This window comes from Protomyctophum bolini, assembly GCF_963924005.1.
Source record: "Protomyctophum bolini genome assembly, chromosome: 15".
Taxonomy (NCBI): domain Eukaryota; kingdom Metazoa; phylum Chordata; class Actinopteri; order Myctophiformes; family Myctophidae; genus Protomyctophum; species Protomyctophum bolini.
In genome coordinates this window covers 38718039-38739139 of record NC_137876.1, presented here as the reverse complement: position 1 = coordinate 38739139, position 21101 = coordinate 38718039, and the positions used below count along the sequence as shown (strand labels likewise).

General features: G+C 41.6%; 2 protein-coding genes across 2 annotated transcripts; one reads left to right on the top strand and one right to left on the bottom strand.

Annotated features, from left to right (window-relative positions):
- Positions 1-6852: 6852 nt before the first annotated feature.
- On the top strand, positions 6853-7560 carry cldn23l (claudin 23-like; the record flags this gene model as incomplete). Its single annotated transcript, XM_080784362.1, has 1 exon — positions 6853-7560. One exon carries the CDS (start codon positions 6853-6855, stop codon positions 7558-7560), a length of 708 nt encoding a protein of 235 aa, XP_080640488.1.
- Positions 7561-9816: 2256 nt separating this feature from the next.
- LOC308329859 (kinesin-like protein KIF2C) lies at positions 9817-20879 on the bottom strand (the record flags this gene model as incomplete). The annotated part of the gene is made up of 19 exons (XM_080784361.1): positions 9817-9968; positions 10825-10957; positions 11221-11289; positions 11373-11481; positions 12298-12365; positions 13034-13144; positions 14019-14247; positions 14687-14838; positions 15710-15801; positions 16366-16429; positions 16565-16655; positions 17053-17215; positions 17339-17393; positions 17745-17849; positions 18413-18510; positions 18665-18745; positions 19923-19971; positions 20558-20647; positions 20820-20879. 19 exons carry the CDS (start codon positions 20877-20879, stop codon positions 9886-9888), a joined length of 1902 nt encoding a protein of 633 aa, XP_080640487.1. The 3' UTR covers positions 9817-9885.
- Positions 20880-21101: the final 222 nt, after the last annotated feature.

The following is a 21101-nucleotide window of genomic DNA, read 5'->3' as shown; positions in this document are numbered from 1 at the left end:
GTGTATCCCTATTCCCTGACATAATTTTATAGCTAAACGGACAGAATTCTATTTTATTTGAATGATGAAACCCAGCTGCCATTAATAGTTGGAAATGGAAATTGCGGAAATTGTAATTGCGGAAATTGTGGAAATTTGCGGAAATTGCGGAGATGCGGAAATTGCGGAAATGGTAATTGCGGAAATGGAAATTGCGGAAATGGAAATTGCGGAAATGGAAATTGAGGAAATTGCGGAAATTGCGGAAATGGTAATTGCGGAAATTGCTCTTCACTTATAGCTATCTATTTTCAGGTAGATTGTTTTATTTTACTCAGTCAGCCATATCACTACTCATTTTTTTTCATGAAAAAGGTCATAGCTGGGTAATCTATTTTCAGGCAAATTGTGTTTATTGTATTTTATTTTACTCAGCCATAACAATTTATTTTCTGTTAACCAACTTGCTGGCTGGCAGGCAGGCAGACAGCTACTCATAGACAGGCAGACAGACAGACAGCTACTCATGGAGAATTGGACAGGCAGGCAGTCAGACAGCTACTCATAGACAGGCAGACAGACAGCTACTCATGGAGAATTGGACAGGCAGGCAGACAGCTACTCATGGACAATTGGACAGGCAGGAAGGCAGACAGCTACTCATAGACAGACAGACAGCTACTCATGGACAATTGGACAGGCAGGAAGGCAGACAGCTACTCACAGACAGACAGCTACTCATAGACAATTGGGCAGGCAGGCAGACAGCTACTCATAGACAGACAGACAGCTACTCATGGACAATTGGACAGGCAGGAAGGCAGACAGCTACTCATAGACAAGCAGACAGACAGCTACTCATGGACAATTAGGCAGGCAGGCAGACAGCTACTCATAGACAGGCAGACAGACAGCTACTCATGGACAATTAGGCAGGCAGGCAGACAGCTACTCAGACAGGCAGACAGACAGCTACTCATGGACAATTGGACAGGCAGGCAGGCAGACAGACAGCTACTCATGGACAATTGGACAGACAGGCAGGCAGGCAGACAGACAGCTACTCATAGACAGGCAGGCAGACAGCTACTCATAGACAGGCAGACAGTAAGACAGCTACTCATTGACAGACAGACAAATAACTACTCATGGACAGACAGACAGACAGGCAGGCAGGCAGGCAGGCAAAGAGCTACTCATGTTATGTTATTATGTTATTATAACAGCTACTCATGTTATGTGCAATAATTTGTGCAGTTATGGAAACAGCTCTTTGTGTTTATGCAAGAAAATGTAACACATTTATTTATTTACATATTGTGTGCATGCACATTGTACTTTGATACATTTTGCGAAAATAAAGCAATTGAAAGAGAGAAGTTATCAAGTATCATTAATGTCGTAATTTTATCTACTGGCCCCTGGCCCCTTGCCATTTTTGTAATGTGGCCCACAGGTAAATCTATTTGAGTATCCCTGCTTTACGGTTGCTGTAGATTCATAACCATCACTTTATATGCAGGGCCATAAAGTAATGGCTAAGACCATTAGATGGGCAGGTGAACAATATTTTATAACACATCCACTAGCATAATTTACAGCATAAACCTGATGAATTATACATGTCTGGTGTCAGGGGTTCAGATAAGAGTCAACATTTGTGTAGCCTGCAGTTTACGACGAAGCTTTGAATCAGAATGATTGAATTCTTGAAAATCATAGACCTATTTTTGGATAGACAGAGAGAGAGAGTGTGTTTGTGCATGCTTGTGTGCATATGTAGACAATGCAGTGTACTATAGCAGCCCCTTGTGCTCCAAAAGAGTCAATACACATCAGTGGGGGGTGATTTATATTTTGTGGGACGATGAGCATCAGTGTGGTTAACCACTTACTTACAGTAACTTATATACCACCCATCACTGTATGATGGGGAGTGATAATATCCCATCTATACAAGCTTACAACAATCTGCCATTTTCACTGTAAACAATTTAGAAAATCTTGATCATTATAATGTCATGACCAAAATAGGGATGCCATGCAGGGTGGTTACAGTTTTTCATGATTGTTAACACACAAAACTTGGCACAATGTGTACAACCTTCACTTCATGTACCTAATCGCTCGACACAATTTGCATCACATCACACTCCCTTATCTGCATTATACTCTGACTTTCTTTACACTACACATTACCTTGTTGTCCAAACACTACACACAATGTTCAGTTGTTGCACACACTTCTCACATACAATCTCAAAGCATCAACCTACAACACACAAATAGTCAAATCTCTAAACATTCAGATCTGGTGAGCAATTTGCAATCAGGACTGCAGCATAAAAGGGACTTGAGCTGTTTTGTTGGGTGAACAATGGAGAACCTCGAAGAGACACACACACACACACACACACACACACACACACACACACACACACACACACACACACACACACACACACACACACATAGTCAGTAAACAAAAGAGACAGAGGCACAAAAAGATAGAAAGTGGACAGGGAGATACAGACAGAGAGATAAACAGCAACAGAGACAGAGAGATACAGAGAGAGAGAGAGAGAGAGAGAGAGAGAGAGAGAGAGAGAGAGAGAGAGAGAGAGAGAGAGAGAGAGAGAGAGAGAAGGGATTCAGAGAGAGTGGTGAGAGAGAGAGAGAGAGAGAGAGAGAGAGAGAGAGAGAGAGAGAGACACTGATCGAGTCAAGATGCTGGAAGGAGGAGGCAGGGATAGGAGCTGGAACCGTTCAGATCTGCAGGAAGATTCCACTACCTCTGCTGAATGGTAAGTGAGTGCTTATTGATTGACAGACAAGCCAAGCAAGGGGAAATGTGTGTGTGTGTGTGTGTGTGTGTGTGTGTGTGTGTGTGTGTGTGTGTGTGTGTGTGTGTGTGTGTGCGTGCGTGACTGCGTGTATATTGTGTATATTTTGTATATGTCTGCATATCTACAATATTATATCATTCTGCATTGGTGTCTGTTATTGGTGTCCATATGTGAGTGAGAGCTATTAATATAGTTGCGACATAGTCGTAACATTCTCATTAATAATTACTGTTCTGCAGTTCTGCTAGATAATATTCTTTCTTTTTGTGATCATTGTTTCTGTCATCTGCCATTTCAATTATCTTAACATATTAGAATATAATTGAAAAATACTTCCTCAGCATCCTCTATTAAATAAAACAAAAATAATGTGATCAATAATCAATAATTATGTAAATTGGACTAATACCATGTTAACCACATTATTCCTGCATGCAGAATTAAAGGGTTTCATTATTTTAACAGACGTGGATGGCAAAATCCTCAGTGTTCATCTATACCCTCGTAGTTATTGAGGATTTGACTATACGTTGTATAGATCCACCATTGAAATCATACTGCCATTTAAAAGACTATAAAATAAAATGTAATAACTCTCCAAGTACTCTTTCATAATGATATGATATGTGTTGATGTTTCTCAGCAATATGTTGGAGATGAAAACCATATAGATTCATTTCATTATGTGTCCTATAGTCTTCATGGCCATTTACAAGCGGAATTGTGTTCTGGTACACTATAATACAAACTCAAATAAAATAATGGTATATACATTCTATTTGTTTAACTTTTTCATTTTATTTCTTAATATGTCATGTAACAATACAGGACAAGAGTATTAATCAATTTAGGCAACAAGTGCAAACTACTCATTTATAATGTGCCATCTACAAATCTCATGTTTATCAGTGCTGTTCATACTGTCATTAAATATCAGCAAATATATTGTGTAGGTTTCCACACACTATATCCATAGTGTCAATTTATCAACCATTGTGGGTCTGTACAAAATGGTTCCAAATCCATGTGTACCCTAGCTCTCTCTGAGTTATATTAACACATGAGGATTTGACTGTGTACGATCTCACAGCTGTAAGGAAGAAAGGTGATGAGAAGACACTGTAATGTCTATAAAGCTGTGAGCAGCAATAAAGATGTGCCATTACATTATCACCTGTCTGTCTCTGTGTTTATGAGAGAGAGAGAGAGAGAGAGAGAGACACACACACACAGACATTTATTGATTCTGGCTGTGTGTGTGTGTGTGTGTGTGTGTGTGTGTGTGTGTGTGTGTGTGTGTGTGTGTGTGTGCGTGTGCGTGTGTGTGCGTGCGTACGCGTGTGTGTGCGTGTGTGTGTGTGTGTGTGTGTGTGTGTGTGTGTGTGTGTGTGTGTGTGTGTGTGTGTTGAATGTACGTGTGGACGTATGTAGACGCTGTCGAGCTGTTTCATTCCCTTCCCAGAGGACTGTGTGTCTTTCTTCAGGTTGTAACACAGCAGCTGGACAGACTTCTGGTCTAACGACATTACTTGAGTATTTCAGTATACTTCCAAGGTCACCAACACCATGCGCAGTCCGTTCGTTAGCAGGCTTTAATCTACTGTATTCAAACCTGTAAAGCATCTGTGTCATTTTAGACTTTAGCTATACATATAACAATATAAGTTCTTCACTTCAGAAAACTCATTGGATTCAGAACAGTGGTTTAGAACAGTGGTTCTCAGAATAGTATATATATACAAGCTCGCAATGGTTGAGTCACCATTATAAGGAAATGTGTTTAATATGGAAGGTTAATTTCCCCCCCACACACAACGCCCATATCCCCCTCCTCCCAACACAACAGTGGTCCCCAGGTTGGTTCTCAGTCAGGGTGGTGGTCCCTGGTTCTTAATCAGTTGAAAACCCTAGTCTACACTGATCTGTCTGAAAGATTAAAAAAGGATTGTTGTGTATTGACATACACAAATAATTGCACACATGATGCTCACGGACAATCACACACACAGTGTGCAAACACACGCACAGCGGGGACTTGTACAGAGTAGAATGTAAGACATCCATGTGATAAATAAAGCCACACTGCACAGTCTGGCTGAGGCTGGTCAGGTCACCGTATCCTAGCAACAGAAACGGGCATCGACGGCTGAGACTTTTGCTGTCCAGTTTTAGAACACTGAAACAACACACCACCTCCTCCTGCTCATCAAGTTTATTTATTGCTTTCTCTGCTCGCCTCTCTTATCTGTCTGTCAGTCAAGTCTGATTTATACCTTGTTGTACGATGGTGTGGAAAGCAACACTTTTCTATCTCTGATGATACACAGTTATATCTCTCTTTTAAGCAAAATGACTCACAATCATATTTTTTCATAATAAAATGAACCTCGAATTCCATGTCAAAAAGGTCACCCAATCCTGCTTTTATCATCTATCGCTAAAATAAAGCCAATTCTCTCGCCCCCGGATCTAGAAAAAAATCATGCATGCATTTGTATCTTCCGCCTTGATTACTGTAACGGACTCAATGCACACATAACCCCGGTATTAGCTGGACTGCACTGGTTACCCATCAAGGCCATGTAGATTTTAAAATCCTGTTAACCACTTTTAAGGTCACATTCACACCAGAGAGCTTTGCTGCGATTAAAACGAATCCTGCTGCGCATTTTCAGAAAGTGCACTTCGTTTGGCAGGTGTGAAGGCTCATTCGAATCCTAATGCGTAACAAAGAACCGCATTTTACTCCAAGCAAAAACGGGGGTTTCACTTCGCTTCCAATCGCACTTGATTACGATTCGGTGCAGGTGTGAATGCAATCCGCAGTAAATAAAGAAAACAATTTGGCGGGTGAGGAGCTGAACACAGTTGGAGACGGAGAAGGCATATTTTACGCAGCGCAAAGATGTCCCGTTACCGTGGATAGACGTGGTCGAATGAGGAGACTGAAGCCCTGATCGAAATGAGGACGTGTACATTAATCAACTGCTGCGTTTCGAATGACAGTGTGAAGGCAAACCGCAGCAAATTAAATATGCAAGAATCCCAAATTCTCCGCCCATACGCATTGAGTCTACCGAAGTATTAGGTGAGAATGTGACCTAAGGCACTTCATGGACCCTAAGGATAACGTGAGACCTCTCAGGTCCTCGGATAAAGGTCTCTTAAAAATCCCGACGAACAAGTTAAAAACAAAAGGTGATAGGGCCTTTGCAGTGGTTGCTCCTACCTTGTGGAATGCTCTGCCCTTGCCTTTGAGAAACTCCAAGTCAGTTGACATTTTTAAAAGCAGTTTAAAAACGTTTTTTGTTCCGTAAACATTTTTCCCATGTTGTCACTTGATCTCCTTAGCATGTCTGTTTGTTTTGTTTCTGTGTTAATCTTTGAGTATTGATTATACCTGTAGGTCTATATATTCTTTTTTTCTTGCATTATTTTACTACTAAGTATGTTTGTTTTAACCTGATTGTTTTATATTGTGTCACTGTTCAGCACTTTGTAACCTTGTTTCGAAAGGTGCTTTATAAATAAAATGTACTTACTTATACTTACTCTTTCTCTCTCTTCTCCTCTTCCTCTCCTGCCTATCTTTGCCAGTCCTTTGGATATCCCCATGTTTTTCTCCCCTTCAGTGACTGGAGTGAAGAAGCTGTAGCTACGGTAAGAGGTGGAGATGGAGAGGTTATGGAAGTGTACACAAACACCTTTCTTTTATCTCTTATATTACAGATTTCATCAAGTCACCGTAGTGTTTGGAAGAGCAACACACTTCTGGCACGATGAGGCCCATATTTCTTCTGCCTTTTCTTGTTGGATTAACAGAGAAGTTGAGCCAACATGTTCGGTTGTGTCCCTCCATGTGAAGACGTTGGTTACAGCCTTTGTTGGGAAAATCTCCCCACCTCAGAGAAGCACATCGATGACGATGACTGATATTGAGAGGCTGTTCACATGAAAATACATGGACCTATTTCACAGCTGAGAGAGAGACAGACAACATATAGGTTTAGAACTTACCTTACCCATAATGCACACTCCAGCCTCCATGGTGATGGGGATTGTGTTTGCCCCACTGGGATTGGTCCTTGTCTTCACTGCCACCATCACCCCTCAGTGGAGGGAGGGGCAGGTGCGCCTGGATCTGACAGGAACAGGGTCACTTCCTCGGTCAGGTTTGAAGGGGATAAGGACTGGCTCCACGGATGCACTGCTCTTACTGCGCTCTGACGGGCTGTGGGAAACCTGCTTGCAGGTGCAACACTCTGAGTTGAAGCAGTGCTGGCCCGTGGCAGGGTCGTACCAGAGAGACCCACGGGTTCGCCTGGCACAAGGCCTGGTGCTCAGCTCCCTCTTCCTGTGCACCGCCGGGATCGTTCTTGTAAGTATTGGCGTCCGCAGCTGGACAGATCTCCCTCGGAGAGGTATAGCGCCAATCGGTGGCCTCTTGGTGGCGCTGGCTGGACTCTTCAGCCTGGCTGCCCTCGGGGTTTACACCCACAATCTGGAAAGACTGGGGATGGAGGACGTAGGTCACGGCTCCAGGTTACCACGCCTCAGCCTGCGCCCTGCCGGGTCACTTTACTTTGGATGGCTGGGCGCATGCATACAGGTGCTGGGAGGCAGTGCTCTGTTGTTTAGCTTCAAAAGGCCACGGTGCCCAGCGTGCCCGGTACTACCTGCTTGTTCTGTGTGCCACGCTTTCCCAGAGACAGAGGTATACGAGGTCAGCTGTTAGAATGGGTGAAAGCTCTGAAAACGCTAAAACTTTGATTCCTTCACAGTGAAAGTGGAATTCCTCAGATGAAAAGAAGTGGTCGGTGACCTCATGTGTATCTGAATAGACATATATGGTGATATATCCATCCTCCCCAGGACCAGTCAGTCCCTATCACTGCTGGTTGGCAGTGACACATGGGGAAATTGAGAATTGGAAAAATGACAAAATTTGGAGGAGAAATGAAAACAGATAAAGAAAGAAAACCCACAGGGCTCAGAGGGCTGTAATATCTAGTTTGTGAGGCTGAAGCCATTTGTATGACACCGGAAATATAGTGCTGTTCCCAAGTTGATTAAATGTAAAATTGCCAGTGTAAATTGATTTTGAAATTGGAAACAGCCACCTTGTAATGAACCTGGTCTCTGAGGAAATCATGTGGAATGTAATCATAGAACCTAATTTATAACATCCGCAACAGTATAGCTTATTGTCAAACAGAATGATTTGCCTTGAAAACATAAGTGCCATTTTGGGGTAGAAATGTAAAGTTATTAATGGTAAAAAAAAGCTTTGTAAGAATATGCTCTGCTCTGTTGTAGCCTACTATTATTAACTGCAGAAACAAAATCCATGCTGCTAGAATCCAATTACTAGAAAACATTGGTAAATCGTGTACATACCATAGCCATGTCTTTATAGGCTACTGTTCTTTTTTAGACATTCATACCTAATGCGTATCCACGTGTTTTAAAGTGTTGGATGGAAATGCTTATGTATTATTGTACCAGATTGATAGGCTAAGGCTAGTAGGCATATATGACGCTGATTTCCAGAGTTTTAAATAAGGAAACATTTAGGCATACCTACTTTGTATTCTATTCAGTTCCAAGCTTGACCATGCACCACCAGTGTTGCCTTTTACAAAGCCATTTTACTGAAGCATATCTTTCAAGGCGCTGTTTTTCCTTTTCTTTTTGGCTGATGGGTTCTCAGAAAATCTCAAAAATAGCCAATTTACAAACTCATACTCCATCACAGGGATGCGTTGTGAGCTTGTAAATCAGCAATTTTTGGAGTGTGGCACCCGCACCGGCCACAATTAAGTATGAATTAAACATAAAGAAAATGTAATAAAATAGAAGCCTTCTTATGTATTAAATATGATTTATATATTCGTCGTAGTCCGTGAGGAAAGCTTGTCGACATAACGTTTGGACGAAACGGGGAGAGATATTTCCCGCGAACTGTACAATGGTCATTGCCAGTCCTTGCCACAGTCCTTGCCAGAGAGGCCAGAAAATATTGCATTGTATTTCATCCATTTTTAAACATCATTCCTGAAACGAAGCGATTTTTTTCATCATTCAAATTTGGTGTGTTGGTTAATAACACATTACTCTGTGGCGTGACAAACTGGGAATACAAATTGTATCATCTTTTTATTTTGCTTTACAGCCACTTTAATATTCACCATAAATTATCCAAATCCAATACCAATAATAAACTTTCCCATTTTATGCTCCTCAGATCCTAGAACTAAGAAAAATTAAAAACTGAAACACTTTACATAATGCATGCCTATTGCCTTTGCCTGATGTTTGTCAGTTATGGGATGCCATTGTACACAATACATTTGAGGGTTACTCTCAAATCATAGTCTCAAATCTACAGGCCATTTGAAATTGTCATCCCTCAATTTTTAAACAGGTGCCATCTACCTACAGACCACCTACTACAAAACCGTATCCATAATATAGTACACACGATTCAGCTGGTTCTATAGTATGGAGTCTGTGCCATGACAGACACATCGGCCAAGTTGCAGATCACTAGTAGCCCATGTAAGTAAGCCCATACAGGGCAGGGGCCCATCTCCTGTTTCTGTAGCATGAGGCAGCTTAATAAACAGAATTAGTTTGGTGTGACCATACCCTACCAAGTTCACAATCAAATCGGCAGTGAGGGACAAAGTAGTCAACCCCAGTCCAATATTTACACAAGTACACTTTTCCTACACATCAGTTGCCATGTTAAGTGGTCAAATGTGTGCAGTTTCATAGCATATCAAGCAAGACTCATTAGAATTAATACAACACTTTAACCAATCTGTAAAATGACAGCCTCATCCTTAGATTAGGGGAAATGAGCCCATAGGCAACTAGGAGCTACTGTACCAGCATCTTGGCAAAATAGCTTTAGGAATCATTTCACAGACATGGGAAGACTCCAAAGATAAAGACAAAATTACCCAAGTAGTATGACAAATTACTTTATTACAAAACACATTTAAAACCTCAACATAACAAAACACATTAAACACATTAGAACAACTTCAAACGGAACTCAGCGGCGGCGGGAGCCTGATGGTTTAGGCAGACGTGACACTCGCTCCTCCTCCACAGCAGCCTGCAGAGCCTCCACAGCAGCTACATGGTGACAGAGGAAAACACAATTATAAATCATAATCGTACCTTGATCAACTACAGCATCAAAAGTAGCAGATCTGCAAGCTCGAAACGCAGCACAGACGTGTTGCATGCCGATCTACTACTTTGCCATGTTTTTAAATTTTAATCTTGAAACCGTTGACACATTAGGGGTGCGTTCGGAAATAACGCACCGGAGTGCACTCGCCTATTAGTTTGCATTGCACAGTGCGCCATTTCTGAACGTGCCCCAGGTTTCCACCCGAACAGACACATGTCAGTTTGCTAAAAAATAAAGACTAAACACAAAAAGGTCAAGGCTGAAGGCACAGAAAAATTCAAAGACGAGAAACGATAGCATTCAGTTGATCTTCATGTTGATATGGTGTGATAAAGTTGCTACACCTTCAATCATGTTGTTGGGCAGAAACTAGACCAGTTTAAGACCTAAACTAAAGCCACTGAGTGTTGCGTTACACAAGGCCTTACTAAATGGCCAAACATGTTACCTTCAGGACAAGGTATAAAAAATAAAATAAACTGTTCCAAGGAGCCAATATAGGTCACAAGCTCTACTTTTATAAGACCAACTGACAAAAACAAGCTTATTTAAATGACACGATCACAATGCTATACATACTTTGCTACTTTTGCATGTTCTATGACCAGGCATCAATTCCCCCTCCACCCCAATAAAACAGAAGTTGAAATATGGATACAAGGTTTCCAGACAGCAACGATATGCCCTCACTAGCCTATTCATTAAAATGGCAGTCACCATGGCTTGCTTATGCAATGCTTTTGGTCACAAGAAGTATCATGACACTCAATCTAAAGAGTAATAAATAACTCCAACCTTGCAGACTGCTGGAATATTCTCGCACACGTCTCGAGTAGTCCAGCAGATCAGGGAGGGCAACCGCCACGTCATATGAGATGTGCTTCATTGGTTCAAGAACCTCACTGGCTCTCTGAGACACTTGGAATCTCTGGAAAACAATCAAATCAAGATGCAATTTTATGAACCATATGCATCCCTCTCCTGGACATTGATAACACTGGCAAAAAGTGCGTTACGAGAATTGGTAATGGAAAAGAGGGGGAAAAGTATACCCAGGTCACCTAACATAAGTATATAGAATTTAAGTGGCCAAATTCCAATAACGCAGCTATGACTTGAAGCGTCAAACACCAAGCCAGAAACTGTCTCAAAAAGTAACAAGGACATGTTATTAGTCAAGGGAAATTCTACCTCTATCTCGCCCTGGACCTTGTTCTTTAGCTCAGTCACCAGAGCGTAGGGGTCAGACTGGACCGAGTCCTGCAGAGGAAAACAATCAATGTCAGAGACTAGTATGACTTAATATTTCAGTCAGGATATTTGGGAGCCGTGTCCAATCTGACCTCCTCCTCCTCTTCCTCTTCCTCCTCCTCCTCCTCTGATGAGCTGCTGTCTAAGGCTTTTGCTGCCTTGGCGGGTCGCGGGGCCTTGGGACCGTTCAACTCCTTCACCCTAATAGAAATGACAAGAAAACCCAATCAAGAGGTGAATTGTATCTGTATGCATGGCCATTCTGTGTATATGCATGGTAAGGGTCAGGTGTAACGATACATGGTTGATGACAATTATTTAAAATCCACAGTAACAAAGAAATTAAATCAGTGTGAAACGTGTGGATAGTGCAGTTTTCTTTTAACCCATTTAGCTCCCGGATTCAAAGGTACCAGGCACCAGGTCTAAATGGGTTAAGGGAAACATTATGGATATACATAAGTAAACAGTGGTTCTCTGGCATACATGGACATTGTATTTGAAGTAACTAACATATGGACCAACCCACACCTTGACATGAACAAATACACATTTATCGATAGACAAGTGTAGCGATATTGAAAAGTAATTAAACCTTTTCTTAAAATGTCTAAATACAATGCACACGTACTTAGTATTTTGATCAATAATTGATTTATTTGCATTGCAAAATGATTTGATACAAAGTTAAACGATATTTACAATCACATTTGTTGATTGAGAGAATTCTTCAGTGTAAATACCATTTTCTAATTTTACAGAGTCGATTCTATACACGGTACAGAGTAGATTCTATACACAGTAAATACTAAGTGGTAAGTGGAAGAAATGATCTGGAGAATAGTTAACATCATCGAGTTTGCGGTGTACCAATTTCCAGTCGCACTCCGAGTGGACAGAAACTCAAGGTCCAGGGACCCTCAGGGTTTCTAGAAAGGTTCCAAACAGGTCCAGAACCAACTCTGTTAAGTGTACAAATGGGGACCACAGGTGTAGTTTCATGACATAAATGTCTACCTGTCCGCATAGCGCAGCGTATTCATGGTGTAGTCACATGAAGCCATGCCTGGAGCGCACAGTGCGATCTGGCGAGAAGGAGGAAAGGTGCATGTACGTTAATATTCATGGTTAACCAACTGAGCACCAGTCATTTGCATGGTTTTAAAGCATTTTTCATCCGTCAGGTCTTTTTTACTCTTCTCCAATCTGTTGGCAGCAAAAATACTCAAATACCAGTGTATATGTAATTTTGTAGGCACTTCCAAGTAGAGAAGTCCTAGGCCAACAGAATTGCTAGCCTATGGGGCTTTATAGAGCCTATACAAAACTTCTAGTCAGGAGACCGGAGTAATTTCTAGCATACATTTTATTGCCGATACTAATCGACAGTCATTTGCAAAAACAAAGTGGCTCAGATTCCTTTTTGTCTGCGTATAATACAAATAAGTCTGTTTTTGCAAATGGATTTCCAATTTCTATAAATAACAAAGTAGGAACTAACAAAGTGACAGATAATTTTTTTCCGAGTAAACTGCAGTATGAGAAATGGTGCATCAGTCATGACTTTTGCAAAATTATTTCTTTAACACGTCACATGTTGTAGTCGTGCATGTTATTACTGAAGGAAGGTTGCCTTTTGATTGACTGACATGCACCTAAATATTTAGAACTCATTGCTTTTATTTAATTGATTTATTCCGAAACACACTGGATGCCAGTAGGCATTTTAATGGTTCCATGTTTGTATACATACCATGCAGGTCCTGGACTTCTCACCGATGAAGGAGTCTCCGAGTACCTTAGTCAAGGTGCTCAGTCTGAACGGCACATGGTCCCCGTTCCTCCCCAAGGAGCAAATGCATTCCTGTGGGAGTGAGAGAAACACTTTATTCATTAAAAGCCCAGACTACAAATTACTGGAGAAACATTTTGAAGTGCATTTTAGAATTCAGTCCATTTTGCAGCTCATGGATTTGTGTAATATCCAATCACTGCCTCTAGATGTCACTAAAGGACCTCTGAGATGTCAGCTTTAACTCAGCATCTAAAACAGTAAGGTGGCAAGAAAGAACTTCTGGGAACTCAGAGAGCAAGTCATGTACTGTACTTTCCAAGTGCATTTTTGATGCCATACCTTCGTACCGAAGTAAAATAGGGTTGGCTAGTTAGGTTATAAATAACATTCATGTTAACTAAAGCAGATTAATAGAGTAGTAAAATAATAATAAGTAAAATATTCATATCATTTCCAAAACCGTCACTTCTCAGTCAGCATTCAAACTCTGTAACAAAGCAGCAGATCTACACACTCGCAATGTGGTTTAGATGCTTGTGTGATGTTGTAGTCGAGCGTTTAAATAAAATGTTAAAATATAGAGATAAGGTTTCTGCCCTTTCCTTCCCCACTGCAACTTCAGAGACAGTGTGCAGCCAGTCTTAATACCATAGACATAAAAGGTAGACGCCCTTTCTGGCTCTGGAGGGCATGTGCTCAAGGGAGGGCAAAACTTTCCCAAGATTCCTTGCGAAGCATGAGCATGCGTCACAGAGCGCATGTTCGGGTCTGATAAGGCCAGGAAAAAATGCGCTGTGATTGGCTAGAATGTGTGGTAGTGTGACGCAACGTGCCTTCCACACTACCATGTACTTCCTGCCCCAGTGTAAATTCTTCCGCCCCTCCAACGAACTGCAGCGGCCAATGAGGCCGCTGCAGTTTGTTTTACATCTATGGTTAATACCTTTAGGGCCAGCAGGCTGCGGTTGATCTCATTGGTTTCCACCATTGTGGCACCGTCGTTGCTGCTGATGTCCGAGCCAGGTCGATCAGAGAGAACTTTCCGTGCAGCCAGGTCGATCAGAGAGAACTTTCCGTGCAAGGTCCTGGCGCGGTCGTTGCATCGCAGGACAATCTGGAGGATGGCGTGGGAGCGGGACGAGTTGGCATTCGCAGACGTCTGGCCAGACGTCCTATAGGAGTGACAGAAGAGAACAGTCAGTAGAACAGAGAGTGTGTCGGCTTAGCTTTTAACCATTATTTTTGTAACTTTAGAGGTTGAGAAATGGCTATTTTGGAGAAGAAAAATAATAATAATCGGGAAAATGTGCTAATATTCTGGGGGGAAAAGAATAATCACAGTGAATATTGTTAACTCAAATATTTGCTTCTGGGGTGACTGAACATATTTTCAGATGGGGGTCTGCAGATAATTCTGTTGGTCCTTGACATGAAAAGGTTTGAGCATCAGTGCACCACCTATCCGGTCAGGATTTGAAAGACATTTTGTAGAATCTGGTCTCAGGTCTTCATGGGTTAAAAATGGAAGTAGATTGGCTTGTAGATCTGCCATTTTTGAAAACGAAGACTTCACAAACATGGGTGACATTGTTCAGCATTAATATACTGTACCTGCAAGCACTGCCAACTTCTATAATCTTGATGACGTCCTCCGCTGCAGAGACATCCACTTCCTGCAGGCCGACCACCTGAACCTGCTGCCGATCATCCTCAGTGATCTTCAGTTGGGTCAGTTGGGTCTTGTCGTTCAATAAATCATAGACCTGAAATGACAAAACACTTTGTCATGTTGTTGGTTCATTTGGTCCACACAGCCCACCAATGGCCTTGTTGAATGCTTTATTCCGATTGGTCAATCGGTGAATTCAGCGGTCTGTTATTTCTGATAACATACTCTAATACAGACCGATGCCTAATCAAACCCTCGGAGCACCAGCTGCGCCCTGCTGATTTACTGCCGTTTCCAACATGACAGCCATGTAAATGCACACAATGTCATTTGCAGCTAAACATTGCTCTCAAAAATGTCTGAAAATATTCGAGCGAGAAATAGACGAAGCAGTAGCGAAAATATATTGCATTTGATCAACTCACTTCCTCGTTTTCCGATAGGGCTCCAGCCCTGCAGCTGGGCAGGGAGTTCCAGCCAGATATTAACGCTTAGCCACTTCAATCTGCTATGTCATTATAGACACTATAAGTGTTTTTAATACAACTTTTCTAAAAACAGATAACTGTAAAAGCCAAGGGGTATCGACTATTTTCCCCCCTCCACACAAGTCCATAATGATGTAGGACTTCAGGACCATTCCAGCCATGTTCCATCCCTCTTTATAATTAGGGGTGCACGATTATGAAAGATATGATCCAATCTTGATTTGCAGAGTCATATCTGCCGATATTATCCAGAGGAACACAATGGAAACAAACCTAGGCCCTAGGGGCTTGGCCCAAAGACTATCTGTTTTCACAACTGAATGAATTTTTACTTGGATTTTACATCAAATTTGGTTAGGCTTTTGTTCTAGACTAGAGATACTAGAAATCAGATACGAAGATTAGGTTGAAAATGTAAGTGATCGCTACACATTTGGGTACAACAGCACATGTTTATTAGATTCATAGTTTTCATACCTTGCCATTGTAGATCTCAAAGAAGGAGACGCATGGACAGAGAGCCAAGTGGGCATACCTCCGGCTGGTAATTAGGCTGAACACATCGTGGGCTGTGTAAGGGACAAAATAAATGTGCAAGTTGACCCATTTCTGCCCCATATAGCAGATCTATAAGCTCACAGCGCAATGTGAACGGCGATCTTCAGCTAAAATAATCAGATTTTCAGTGAAGCTAGGGAACCCCGTAATATACAGGATTAAGTGGTTTAACTAGCCTAGTGGGGGTCACATGAATGAAAGCAATAATAAAATCTAATTACTGAAAGATGTTGCTAGGTCCAAGTCCTAGTGTGATTGGTTTGTGAATTAGCAGTTTCATAAACAATTAGCATAATTATGTTTTGTTAGCCTGCCATAGCCAACCAGTTTAAGAAATCGAAGATTGAGGCTTTAACCTTTGCTTACATATCTGAGCTCAATAGAATTTTCTGGAACATTGACGTTGCATTTATTGCAAGTTTTAATCCAAAATAATTAACCAGCAATGAGCCATCTACAAGCATACAATGTGTGGTGTCGCAATGCATTTTATGCTTGACGGAGACCTTTAATCCATGAGGTAGCCATTTTTAAGACATAGTTTTTGGTATGGAAATTGTATGAGTATGGCTTACCTGCCAAGGCATAGATGCCTTTAGTGCTGTTCTGGCGCTTCCCAGAGAAGTCACCTCCCATGGTCTGAAAATAAGTAAAGTGACATACCATAAGCACATGGTACATTTTAACTACTGCATTAGTAGGCTCAAAGATTCAACCCATAGTGCATCAAATGTGGATCATGTGTTCTCCGGCACTATGAACAGACACACTTACATGGGTCTTTCCACTGCCCGTTTGTCCATACGCAAAGCAAGTTGCCATGGCACCATCAAAGATCGACTGGACCAGGGGTTTGGCTGTGAACCTATGGGGGGGGGGGGGGGAATAATTAATCCTGTCCTTTTAACCACTTCTGCTGAATGTTGGCCCAGAACAGGGATGCCATGTTTCCAGTGGTTAATTGCAATCTAAAAACCAATGACGTGTAGGGAAATGGGTCCCACAAAGTCACAATACCTGAGCATAGAGATGGGAACTGCTAACTGCTAAGATCTAAAGGCCTCGTCTGGTGTTCTAAACAGTGGCATTTCAAACTGAGAGGTAATTCAGACCAATGAAAGTTATCTGCAACATTCTGCTCAAAAACATATGCCGTCATATGGAGCATGAGTTGGTCTTTTGTTTAAAAATAAATAATTTGGGCTGTATAGCACGTTGGGGTTTGAGAAGCACTGGAGTAAAGAAATAGGCCATCGGATTACCTGTAGACCATGTCATTGGTGGCGTACTCATCGAAGGAGTAATCGAAGTGAAACTCCTGATTCTCCAGGTACTTTGTGAGGTCCACCTTGGTCTTGGTTTCGTGGACCAGCACAGTTCCATTGCCGGGCACAGACACTACATCAATCTCCCTTCGAGCCAGTTCTGGGAACATGACAGATCAGGGAAAATAAATAAAGCAGTCTACTAAATGTAATTCCATGTAAAACTGATTACAGGTTTCGATAACATGTTTCTTCTTTAAACATTGTTGAATGGCCCGCTTACCTTTATTGTTAAACGGCCGCTTGCGGATGCACACGCATAACTTTTGATCTTCCACCTGTACAAAGAAATTAAGATCAGAATTGAGAAACTGAGATCAGCGATAAGCCATCAAAGATGTGCCAAGCTGACATACTAGGTCGTACTGTAGGTAGGGCTACAAAATATGGAAAATAATCCATTACAATTCAGGTTATGTTTTTTTCTTCCTTTAGACCCAGTCACGCAGTCGCACACCTGGGTTCCATGTGAGCAGCAAACCGGACCATATCATCACAATATTCAATACAGTTAATGCACGCTTCCCAATATCTTGCAGCCCTAATAAGTACAGCTCCCATTAGTGATTCTGGGTGAATGCTACAATCACCCATATACACGTTACAAAATAATAAAGTTAACATCTTACTTCATCCATAGGTTGGGGAGGGTTCATGTCCAGGGTCTCTCTGAACTCCTCGATCATTTCATAAAACCTCTGGTCTCCCAGCCGGGACTGGGAGACCCCTCCAAACTGCAGGAAACAAATGGGAATTAAACCAAAGGACAAATGGAGTCTACCAGCACGCCTCAGCCTAAATCTGCCAGTCCAGTGAGTGACAATAGCAGGGACAACAGTTGCAGAAGGCATAGACACTGGACCAGCTACTTTCACCTGCAACTACTGTGGTTAAATAAAAATATACAAAACAGTTGACTGCAACCATGTCTACATAATATACAAACCAACTTCCATAATCGTTTGCCTTTGCATACGCCTGTAAGGCCATTATGGCTAGGGCAAGTGCATGAACATAGTTGACGTAATTGTTTATTTTGCTACTGAATGGCTGGACAATGGAAATTAAGAGTTTACAATACATAGTACGCAGTCGCACAGTACACACATTTATTTATGATGTATCTATCTTCTCTATTATTAAGGTTATTGTAGTGGTCAATTTGAATTGGGGAGGGGAGGGGGTCATGAGACATGCCGAAGCATTTCCGGGGGTCCCCGGGACAAAACGTTGAGAACCCCTGCCTTAGACGATTAACTGGATTCCCTTGACACAATTACTAGGCAATTTGTCTCACCTTCCCCCTCTTCATTGGAGCATCAGGGGGCTTCGCAACACCAGACATCCTTTTATTGGGCTTGATTTTATCCTTTGGAGCCATGGATGGTCTTGGGCCTGTATACAGAATATGCAACATTACGGTCAGTAAAAGAAAACAAAAAACAAGTCTAGTCCTTTGCTAAGAAACATTTTCTTGTAACACATGGTTCATTGTCAGTTGTAGTTCAGCTAGTTGACAGAGAATATGATTCCACCCCCCAATCCTGACCTTTGACCATGTTGTTTACAATGTCCTGGGCTTCTTCGTTCTCCTTTGCCTCCTTCTCCTTCCTCACCTTTTTGGTGGCCACTAAGGAGAGAGAGATAAGAGTTAGTTATAAATATACAGATGCATGCATGTTAGTCTTATGTAGCCAGATCAGGGGGTGAAGTGAATACCAACCAGTTCCAGTTGAGGGGAGGGCAGAGTTTAGAGGAGTTGGCTCTACGAATGTCGGTTGAAGTGGAGCCACAAACATGCACCTTTGCCTTGTCCTGGAAGCCCTGGAAACTAAAGAAGTGAAATGTAAGTCAAACAGCAACCCGAGTTGTGATAGCAATGATTGAACTTTACTTTTACACAATGTGGAAAAGGAGATTATTTCAAAGTAAACTAAAGCATGCACTTGGGGAGAGAAACAAAGACTTGGGGTTTCTGAGCCACACAGCAAAAGCAGTTTGCAAAAGACAACTGCAAAGGTGCTGGAACGGCAGTCTACAGCAAGTGTCATCAGAATTTCAGAGCTCCATCACAGATTTAACAGTCTGGTTAAATCGGCAGGGCTGCCCTTAAAGACTGACATGCACCCCCACCGAAAAGTGAAAGGCTATGCTCAGCAGGTATTAAAATCATCTACAAGACTGAAACGAAAAGCATATTAAATCCCATTTGGTGATTATTACTTTATCAATTGAATGCAGCATTTCATGGGGTTGCCTATAAGGGAACATGCATAAAGTCATTGCATAGTCAGATGTGATTAACTGTTTTCACATTAAATTTAAAACATCTAAACAAAATGTATTAAAATTAGCTTATGGCCAACTCTGGCTAATTTACATTTGCAAAATGACATGTTGATTAATGTGCATTGTCCTCGTTAAATAATTTAAAAATCTACACATGTCCCATGTGATGGTACAATACACTCCTTTCCTAATAGGCTTGCATAAAACCATTAAATTACGATTTCATTTCACCCCCTTAACCTGTTCAGATATGATCATCAGCTACACAATGACTTTACAGGCAATATAATCCCAAAACACCCGTTCATGACCTTATGGAGAATAAGTGATTGTGATTATCAGCTTTACAAAGAGAAACATGTATAGCATGCCAACCCGTCTGTTCAGCCACAACGGCTGCTGGAACAGTGGCTTTCGTTTAAAAAAAAAGAAAGAAATTGTTGGGAGAAAACAGTCAATATATACAAATGCCAAAAATGGATGTGAATCAGAAGTGTAGTGAAAACCAATTTACATACCAGTTGGAGGAGCAGGAATTCTGGACGAGCGCAGGCGGCTAAGGTATTTCTGCAAATGGAAAGAAAAGAGACAGGTGTACAGTTATCATGACAGACATGACACCATGAGCTCATGCAACAAGCCATATCACTCATGGACAACTTCATCCATATAGTGGTCCTCATTAATGCTCATGATAAGTTTCTACTCTGCGTTTCATAGGAGCGATTTACCAGACCACCATTAGGCAGTTTTTTCCCCCAGCAAACAATTTCAATGTTTTAGATTAAGTACAATGGATTCCATTACAGCATGCCAACTTTCCAGTAATAGAAAGCATGGAGTTCCTATTAGATTAGATTAATCATCGATTATGTCACTGGTAAGCAGGTTTTTTACGTGTCTAGTCCTCCGAGACACAAAATGATTATGAACATTAGCAAGGCCCAATTATATGAAGCTCACACCCATGCATGCAGTTTCATCTCCGGTTACAGACTCACTATGTGGATATTCCAAAAGGGGGAGGGGGGAGAACAATCAGTACAAACAAGGCTAGGGGAAATCTCCACTCTCCAGTGCAGGCCACCATCGGTTTCACTTTAAGGGAAAAGCCAAATAAGCTTGATTGCATGGAAACCTTGTTCACACTTGCCTTGTCCATGCATGGAGTCTCTTTCACAACCAAAGAGGTGAGGTGAGGCAGCAGCTCCTTGTTGTGGGCGTTCAGGTCTTCAAAATCCACCTGTACACCACAGATGAACATGGGTAGAGGTTAGGCAGGGTTTCTGTGAAACATTTGTCAACCAAGGGTGAATACTTGTTGACCTGGCCGACTTAACAAATCCATAAACACCAGCTTTGACACTTGCCTCCTTCCTTTTGATTGCATTCCCCTCTGTCCACGCAACCATAACCGCACCTTTGGCTTCGTCCACGGACTTCACCACAGAAGAATGAACTCTGCCTAGTTGCATATAGATTCATGAAATGGGTATGAACATACATTTCATACATTCGTTTTAAAAAAAATGTATCAGAGAACTGGATCACTCACTACAACATAGAGTTATCAATGGCAATGATATTACAGTAGACCCAAAATCAGGGATATGTTCTTTAATGTCATATTCAATCATTGTTGGCCATGTCTTCAGTCCTTTTGTCCCTGGCTTATGCAAGTCTGTCATATACCCAAA